This window comes from Anomalospiza imberbis, chromosome 5, assembly GCF_031753505.1.
Source record: "Anomalospiza imberbis isolate Cuckoo-Finch-1a 21T00152 chromosome 5, ASM3175350v1, whole genome shotgun sequence".
Lineage (NCBI taxonomy): Eukaryota > Metazoa > Chordata > Aves > Passeriformes > Viduidae > Anomalospiza > Anomalospiza imberbis.
The window spans coordinates 25,312,701-25,322,700 of record NC_089685.1 but is presented as its reverse complement, the minus strand read 5'-3'; the positions used below and the strand labels follow the sequence as shown (position 1 = coordinate 25,322,700).

Sequence of the window (10,000 nt, the reverse complement as noted above, 5' to 3'; positions counted from 1 at the left end):
GAGAGGAGTGTGCTTTCCAAAGTGGGGTTTCCAAGCTGTCGTTGCTCAAATAAGAATCTTATCCTGAAATTGGCTGCTCATTTCTGCGTGGGCTTTAGGTAATGCACTCTAGCAGCTTTTGCCACTCTCCTGTGTGTAAAGTATGCATCTTACAGTCCTGTACACACTATTCATACAGGTAACACTGGCCTTCATAGGGGTTTTTTTCCTAGCAAGTGAAAATAAATAGCAGGTGGAAATTAATTAGACCTTCCTTACTGTTTTGGGAAGTGAACTGTTGTTTAATAATCACATGAGTATGACAACATACTCCTCAATTTTAGAAGGCAGATAAATTACTGTGCCCCAAACTGACCTGCTATTTTTATTAGTCCAAAAGAATTGAGATGGTGTGAAAGAAAAAGATACAGCCTTTAAATGCAAGATAGCTTTTAGTTAAGATTGAATACGATATTCTACCTTCAATACCTTTATCTGACTGTTGGTGCCAGTCAGTTAAAAGGATGTTCATCTAAACATCTGATAGATAAACCAGAGTACATGGACAGTGGGAAAAATTGTGGCTTATAGTGGAGAGATAAGTATTTTAGACAATGCTTGTTGTTTCAGTTGCAGTTTAGCACAAATCAATTAATCTGATTTCTTAATGCTTCCTCATGGCAGCCAAGTGCACCTGTTCAGATAAGGCTGCAGGAAGGATGCATGTTTTCTTTACCTGGAACCGTGGGTGGGTGGGAATGCTGAACTGCTGGTTCTTGTCTCAAGTAAAATAAATCTCATCTGTGCTAATTTGCAAAATCCAGTTGTCATTTTTATTATGAATCTGTGTTCAAAAAGGCCTTCAGAGGCCCATCATATGAGTGTCCATGTAAAAGTTTTATACTACAGCTTGAATTCTTCAGAGTATCGGTGCTTCAGAGTATCTGTGTTGGGATCAAGACACTGTTGTCCCACTGCTGCCTATTTTATTAATTTTTGAAGTTTTTATTTTATTCACAACTACAGTCTTCACTAGTGAAAATATTGCAAATAGTGAAATGATTGTATCACTTTGAATTGATTATTTTTTTCACCATGAAAATTGTATTTTTTCTTGTGAAAGATGCTGATTTTGATGATTGATGCAGATGATATGTGTTCTTTCTGATTATCCTAGGTCCTGTAATGTAGAACTGGAAGCTCTGCTTTTCTGAAAGAACTTCCAACACAAGGTGTTTGGGCATATTTCACATTTTTACAGGGAAAACTTATTTGAGCACACAGTAGTGTATTAAGCCATTATCATAGATAGTTTATTTTACACCTACTAATACAGACACTTTATTTTACAGTATTACAGTGGTATTTGACCTAATTAGCGTTTTAAACATATTAACTTAGGTACATATTTAAAAATTATGCAGTGACTTGTCTCAGCTTAACTCAAGCTTTGAAAGCTGTTTTGGACAAAGTAAAAAAAAAAAAAAAAAAAAAAAACAACAACAACAAAAAAAACCACCACCTTTACAAATGTTCTCTTAGCTTTCCAAAATTTTTGTTCTCACACATTCAGCTATGTCCTTAATATTGGCATTTTGATTTATTAAGCAATCTTAAGTATTAAAGGCTTTTAGCATACACCAGCGCAAGACTTGAGATGCATTGTGCCTTGTGTCAATGATGAATTAATTCCAGCAGAGCACAAAAGTTACTATTATTTAAGCCTAGCTCCTCACCTCTGCTTTCACATCGCAGTCCGGTTCGCAGGGCGGCAGGCCGGCTGCGCCTGGCGGAGGGAAGCGGGGCACAGGCGGTGCTCCAGCCCCGCGGCCGGCCCGCCGCCGCCGCGCTCCCGCCGCCGCCGCGCTCCCGCCGCCGCCGCGCTCCCGCCGCCGCCGCGCTCCCGCCGCGCTCCCGCCGCCGCCGCCGCGCGGGGCTCCCCGCGGGGGCGCGCGGGCAGCGGCCGCCCCGCGCGCTCCCGGCGCCGGCCCCGCGGGGCTGCCGGCGCGCGCCGCTCCCGGGGCGCGCGCTGCTCCGCGCCGGCCGCGGGCCGGGCCTCGCGCGAGCGGCACGTGCGGGGCACGCCGAGGCCGAGCCGCGCGCGCCGGGCCGCCCCCTGGCGGCCGCGCCGGCGCCGCTGCCGCCGCTGCCCCGGGCCGGGCCCTTCGCGGCGGGCACCGCACACCCTGCCGGCCGGGTAGGACTCGCACCCTGTCGTAAAGCGAGGAGGTTTAATTGCGGCACCGCGCGCCATCCTGCTGTTTGTACAAATAAAAGACCCCGTCTTGGTGCAAAATAAACACAAAAGCGCTGTTGTGACTATAACAGGGAGTCATATACTAATTTATATAATAAGTGGTTGTGCACGCTTTATTCAAGATTATGGCTGCAAGAAATGGCATGAATTGCTGGGTGTGTTTAATGCTGGATTATAGCAATTTGAAACATGTCAAACACATGGCTAATGCCTCATGCTTCACTCATTCTTGCGTAAACCTGCATAGCCACCATCCATTATACCCCTGGTAACAACACAATTCTGCAAGTAAATATTGTTACACTAAGTAACCTTTCAATTCAAGTTGTTTAGGAAGAGAAAATGCAATCTTGTGCAGTCAGTTCCAGTGTCAGTTTAATGTTTCAAAGGGGAAGTGGTGTAGAGAATAAGGATCTTTACAGTGACTTGCCGGCTTTAAACACACGCGCGCGCACGTGCGAGCGCACGGGCGCGTAGAAAACGTCCAGATCACTGCAGGGGAGAAAAGTAAAGCTGTAGCTTCTAACAACAAGGTGGAGTATTTCTTTTTTTGGTGTGGGTGATAGCTTGGCTACCCTGGCAGGATTAGGTATTCAACCTGCAGTGCAACCACGCTCTAAAATGATCTCCAATTTCACTCTCTTTTGCAGACAGCAGAAATTTTTTTCCCCATACCTTTGTTTAAAATACCGGGTAGCAAAGCTTGTATCCCACCTTTGGCGCCAAGAGTTGCAGAATCACAACAGAAGTAGGTGCTGGTGAATGTGTCTGTGAATGTGGGTGCCTGTGTGCATGTGTGCCTGTGTAGGCATGCTCATGACTGACAGCGAGTGTGACAGCAAGAGAAAAGAGAAGGATTAGAAAGTATGAATGTGTATAAATGTATGTAAACAGGGACCTGTATGTTTTTTCTTGTCCTATTTGAATTACCGAACTTAAAGCCTTAGTAGCTGGCTGATACCTGTCTATTTCCTTTGTGTTTATATTTATGCTTGTTTCGGTACCAGTCTGCACTACTGTTGTCAAAACAAGAAAAAAAGTACATTAGTTTGCTCAATGAGATGTTGCGGGTTCAAATTATTTTGCTACCAATAACTCGAGTTACTGATACATAGACATCAGGCATGACCCTTGTTTAGATGTTTTCAGTGCTTCAGTTTGTGAGGATTCAGAGTTGGTAGTACATACACACACAAGTGCGTGGACTCACGTAGGTATGTACGTCTATGCAAAAGAAAAGAAGGGAAAAGAAAAAGATTCTATGCTGTTGCTTTCTCTAGCAGCCCTTTTTCAGTTGCTGACAGTGAGGAGGGGGCTGAGAGCAACCAACACAATGCATTACTCTAGTGAAAGTTTTAGTATTCTTCTTAAAAATATAATTTTAAAACTAGAGAAACACCCCCCACACTTTATTTTTAACATAAAATTATAGGGTGTCTTTTATCTTCATAAAAATACTTCAGTGTTTCTTTCACTTCACTTCAAAATAAATTGTCCTTTCTGGTATTGTTACTTTGTAGTTTCATTCTGTCTGTACCCAGCTGTTGGATCAGGTTTGTTGTTTTCTATTGCCAGAGTAGTGTTACTGGTCATGTTGTGTTAAAGCCTATTTTGCTGGCTCACAGGCACTTTAACTTTAAATGTAGAGCCTGAACTACACTCTGGGGCTTGGCGAGGATACAAAATCCACAAGACATAAAATCCTTCGGTTAATATGAACTGGAAGACATTTAACCCTTCTTTGTTAATTGTAATGAAATAGTCAGAAAGATGTAAAAACAGGAGGGATGGTGTATTTATTTATTACATTTCTAGGTGTTTTGTAATGTTTTGATTATCTGACATTTACCCCCCTTTGCCCTTTTAATGTGCCTGGCTAAATGTACCACTGGTATTGTCTAACATTTGAATTTGTAAAAGATGAACCTGTCTGTTGGTTAAATCTTTCTTTCAGTAAAAGAGGATTAATGTTTGAATTTCCCAAATTTCCAAATCCTTGTAACGATACAGCTGATGAAGTTTCAAATAAATTTCCACTCTGATATACACATCCTTTTATTGAAAGTAAATATTGTAAAAATCAGAAAGGGCTGTCTGCTTCCACAGTTGTGGCATATCTGCATTAGAATTTTCATATAACTACTAAGGGCAATCAGACCCTTTTCTCTGAATATTTTAAACATTGTACATGTAAAATTTATGCCTAATTTGAATACTTATTAGCTGCCTAATCTCAGAAAAGAGTATTAGCTTTGTTTTTGCCTTGTAAAATTCATCACTGCTTGTATCACATTTTCCATTTCTATTATTTTTCTTCACTGATGTTCATAAGTGTTTTAGGAAGACTGTTTCTTCATAAACACATCTGCTGCTGTTGTTTACTGGGCTATAACAGCTGCCCTCCTTTATGTTAACTGTGTTTGTGGTTAGGTTTTTTGCATCCTGTTTATTTCTGACCAGACCATCCTTAAATAACTCATCTTTTGCTGTTTAAAATTTTTCACACAATATATATTTTTACTTTATCTTGTAGGAGCTTGTTTGTGATAACTCATACTGCATTTTAATTAATATCCCATGCAGACAGTTGAAGTTGTAATGGTCCTTTCCCTGCCTTTTTTTTTTTTTTTTAAGGAAAGGCAGTTGCTCATACTTTGCAAGGGAAAAAATAGCTAAGTTAAATAATTAGGCTAAACAGCAAGCTTTGTTTCCTTTCCCGAGTTTGATTACACATCCCTCTCCCTTCAGAAGTGTTTTTTTTTTAAATCACAGCTCAGCCAGGTTGTTGTGAGGACTCTTGTCAGTAGGTCGGGAGTGAGGATGAAGGAAGGGAGCTGCATTCTGACCCTGCAAGAGCAGGAGAGGACTTTGGTGGCTCTGAGAAGAGACGCTGACCTTTCCATATTACAGATACAAAATGCGCCTTGAAATTCTGGTTTGTCAGGGCACGTTGGTTCTTTATTTACTGCAAAGATTTCAACTGATCTTGGCAGGACATCTCATTGCTATCCTGAAAGTACAGTATATTTATGCAGTGAAAATGATAAAACATTTATTACTGTAGAGAAGGTAATATGCATAATTTATGCTGTTTTTAGCACAATCATTAGTGATATTCTTGATAGATTTTATTTCCAGCTTTCATATCTAATACATGCCTGGAAAATTAATTTTATATCTTTCATTTATTTGCCTATGTTAAAATTGAGTTTTAAGTCATCTTCAAGTGAACAGTTTGATTGCTGCTCATGCATAAGCTTAATTACTTCCCAGGAAGGACAGTATTAAATGTTTTAAATGTCAGAAAAATAAATGAATATCAGGCGTTTGATTAAAAAAATAGGCAATATCTGACGTGTTTGCAGCAGGAGCTTTTTCTTAAAATGCCTTCGAGGCAAAATTTTATTTAGTCACAAAAAAGGAGAAGCCCATTATACTATTTATCATTGGTTGATACCATATGATTTGTAACACCCTTACAAAATTTTAATTTTGTATGATTAGCTGTGCATCATTAAACAACAGCCTTGCATAAGATATGCTGTAAAATTCTGACAGAATCAAGATAGTGAATATTTTAAATAAGGCTGTATAGTCATCCATGGTTGTCAAAGCTGGATAATAGGAAATATAGAGCAGTGTGTGAAATCGTGCCTTCACTTAAACTGGTTTTATAGGTAGACTTTAAAACGTAGTCGTTCATAAATGCTATTGACCATGCTGCGTGCATGGTGTGTTATTTTGGCCGTTAAATGTAAGCACACAAAGCTTGCTTATAGAAATCATAATTCCAGTGATTAGCAGCTCTATGAAAGCAGAGTTTGCACTGCATTTCTTGGTAAACGGCTCTGCGAGGCTTTTTTCTTCTTCTAAAGATGCTGTCTGTGTAATTGGCAGAGAGGGACATCTTGATAATGGAAGTGTGAAGGTGTAACGCGTGTGTTAATTGATACTTCTTAATCACTTTTAGGTATTAAGTCATGATGCAGGAATCTGCGACAGAGACAATAAGCAACAGTTCAATGAATCAAAATGGAATGAGCACTCTAAGCAGCCAATTAGATGCTGGCAGCAGAGATGGAAGATCAAGTGGTGACACGAGCACTGAAGTAAGCACAGTAGAACTGCTGCATCTGCAACAACAGCAGGTAAGTTTGTTTTGTTTCCTGTTTGTTTTTAAACAAATAAAGGGCTGTTTTCAAAGGGGGACCTTTTTGGAGATCCTTCGTGTGTGCTGAATGAGGAGTGTCGTGGAAGTGAAGAGCATGGGGCATTATTTGTTGTTGTTTTAGTGCACGATAATGCTGAAATGGAAAGATCCCGTTCTTGTGGCAGCAACATCTTGCTGATATGGCTGCATGCCACCACGCTTGCCTGGTGATTAAAATCCCGCTGCGTATTTATAAAAGTTGTGCCGAAGCCTTGCAGTGCATGTTTTCAGGAGCTGTTAGTTTACTGTGCGATTCGGGCGAGCAGGACGTGGTGCGGGGTTTTCCACCAGAGGGCCACATTACTTGAGACTTTGCTTCGCTTGCAATGAATTGTGCCAAAGTCGGAGCTGGGCAGTGAAGGGACCCTAGTGAAGGGACTAGAGTGACTTTTCTCAATAAAGACACTTTGCTGTCATAAGTGTAATTAAAAAATGCTGGTTAGTTCAAAAGCACCGAAATAAAAAAGAAAATGTTCCTGTCTGTATGTGCTTGCGTGTGTGTGAGTTGTAATATGGATGTGTAATTTTGAAAGCAAGGGAAAAGAGAAGAAGCAGCTTTTCTGCAGGTCTATTTCCCTTCTCATTTTGAAAACATATTTTTTAAGTTTGTCTGTTCATGTTCCCAACAAGTTAATGGAGAACTGCTGTTATGTTTAAACTGTAAAATTCAACTGTCCTTTGGCTGCTGACATCACCTAATTACAAGATGCAATCCATTAATTTTTGTCACCGTAAGATTTCTCTTCCTTCTAAAACCTGAACAAACAAAACTCCTGCATGGGCTACCTGAGGAGTTGCCTCTCCATCAGGGAACACAGAGTGTACTAATGCAGTGAAGCCCAAATTGTTTGGTAAACAATCGAGGTCTGATTCTGCAGAGTGCCCAGTACCTGCTTCAAACTCCTGAAAGTCTTTGCTGTCTCATCCTTTCGTTTGCTGAGCCCACTCAGCACCTTTGGAGTTCAAACCCTTAATTTTAAATGCTGAGGTTTTTCATTTCAATGTCAGGTCTTACATTAATGGAAGGAAAGTTGTTTTCTGTTAGGTAAACTATTATAAAAATACCGTTTTATAAAAACATGTTTTAACATGATAGATTCATTGCATTTGCATGGGCCTCTGAAATAACAGGTCATAATAGCTCTTAAAATTGAATAATTTTTAGTGCTGAATTAAGCAGTGTACACTAGCTACATTTATAGTTAAATATTTTAGACGGTGACAGAAAATATGGAAGAAGGAAATAGTTATAGATTGAAATATGAGAACTTGTTAAGGCTTAAATCTGTGTCTTGCTTCAAATTCAAGTGTATTCTGTTTTAACAATTGAGCACTTACAGTATGACAGTCTGAAGAAATACAGGTTTCAGTGTCTTCATTATGTTCTTAACAGATTTCTACCTCTTTCTATATACATGATTATGTATATATATATATATATATATATATATATATATACCTTGCATTTTTATACGATCTTCATATAAAATTGTATACATATAAGTAAATATAAAAAAAATTATTATTGTTTTAATTGAAAATCATGCCATCATCTTTATTCAGGTGTTCGGATTATAAGAGAATTTTAAAATCTTTTTTGAGAAAGAGTGTATCAAATTGGTGAATATGTTTAAAAAACTAAATTTAAGTGAAGCACTTTAAACCACAAAAATGCTAATAGAATAATGTGCCACTTACATGTTTCTCAAAGTAGCAGTCCTAGGCATGTGGAGCCAATTTGTCCATGCAGCCAGAAATTCCAGTAGATAGCATTTGCAAAGACCACAGAGAATTACAACTGAAGATGAAAATATCCAGTTGAGTACTAATCGCAGACAGGTTCTGAGGGGACAGGCTTAGAAGTGACAATCTTTTCTTCAAAATTGTGATTAGATCTTAAATAAGCAGACAGGCAAAGTAAAACCATGGGTACAGTTAATAGGACTCAAGAGGCATTTTATGGTAGGGTCTGCACCATAGGATTTAAAAACAACTTGAGTTAGGCATATGAATCCTTCTATAAAAATGTTGATGTGAAACATAAACACTTGTAAACATACAGTAGGATGTCCTTCAGATAGCGGGCATAGCTTTGTGCTACTTTTGCTTTTCTTCCTCCTTTTTCTGTTTCTTTTCTGCCCCCTGTTTTTTAACAGATGCCTTTTGAAATATGAATTAAGAGGAAAGTGGTGGTTGTTTTTATTATTGCCACTGTAGTAATTCTGTAAAATGATGTTTTGAATATGTGACACTTGTCTGGAAAACTTTGACACACAGAAAAACAGAGGAAACCCTAGCAATTATTATTCTTAAGATTTTTTAATGTTTAAATATGTGCAAGAGGTACTCATCTCATGGTTTAACATTCTGGATTTGGCTTCTCTGAATCATTTTATTGGGAGTCTTCAAATAGAAAATCCAAGTTTTTATAGCTTTTTCTAAAGGAAGCAAGTAAATGATTGCTGGTTTTAATAATTTCCTTTAACTATGCAGCCACATAATGGGATGCTAATGATTAAGAACAGGTTTATCAGCTGAGTAAAATCATAAAATAAGTTTTTACTGTGGCATGAATATTTAGTGGGGAAAGTTAAGTGAGAGAAATTTTAGGCTATATAGAAGACCAAGTAGGCTGAATTAAATTTCTAAAGTTATTTATGTATGGATTTATAGAAAGTAAATAAGATACAACAGACTTTATTTTGTTCTTTTAGGCAACTATATAGAGTTTGGACACTCTTGTTATTTTCTTGATGAACTATGTTGTTGTGGTCTTTATATAGAAATGAGAAGTTTGACTCAGATCAGGGAGTTGTTCCTCATCCATGTATCAAAAGTGAATGACAGTGTTCTATAATGTATTGTAATATATACTTGGTGATAAATGGATTGGGTGCTGTCACAAGTCATCAGGTCAGCTTTGAAGATTTATGACTAGGATGTAAGCAACTTCTTATCTTGCTGTTGATATTTATAGATTTATAAATATTGCTAAAGCGAGTGTAGAATTTTATTTTAAAAACATGATGCAAACTGTAATCTGCCTATGCTTGTGTCTTCTGCCTTTTTGGCTTACGGTGAGCTTTCTCTTTTGTATGTGTACATTCAGACACTTCTGAGCTTTTCACTTTCATTTTTTTTCCTTGTATGTTAAAATCAGTGTTAGATACTAGAATGTATAATACATGAAAAAAAAAAGCATATCCTTGATTAAATACATTGACAGAATATTCTGCATTAGATGTAGAATTTTATTTTTATATTAAGTTTGTAGAATTAATTGTTTGTGTCACTAAGGTCAAAATTGTTGCTAAAAAACCATGATTGCTTTGCAGGGTAGATTTGAGCTTGCATTTTGAGCATTCATTAAGTCAATGCTACCAAGATAATCTTTTTAAATGTTTTATGGGAATTTATTGCTTAGAAGCTGTTTCAGTTGACTATGTATAATGTTATTTCTTCAAAGCAGTTTTATTTTGTTAGTATATCATTACTAGCATTTTATTGGTACAAAATATGAATTGTATTTCCAAAAGTAAAAATATAGTACTAGC

The 10,000-nt window shown here is 38.1% G+C and overlaps 1 protein-coding gene across 19 annotated transcripts in view; it reads left to right on the top strand.

Moving 5' to 3' along the window:
- Window positions 1-10,000, top strand: part of FOXP2 (forkhead box P2) — a 404,157-nt gene that overhangs the window by 210,081 nt on the left and 184,076 nt on the right. For all 19 annotated transcript variants that reach the window (XM_068189946.1, XM_068189934.1, XM_068189943.1 and 16 more), the window contains one exon: window positions 6,207-6,384. In XM_068189946.1, the coding sequence (XP_068046047.1) occupies window positions 6,217-6,384 (168 nt within the window). In that variant the 5' untranslated portion in view covers window positions 6,207-6,216. The remainder of the gene's footprint in view (window positions 1-6,206; window positions 6,385-10,000) is intronic.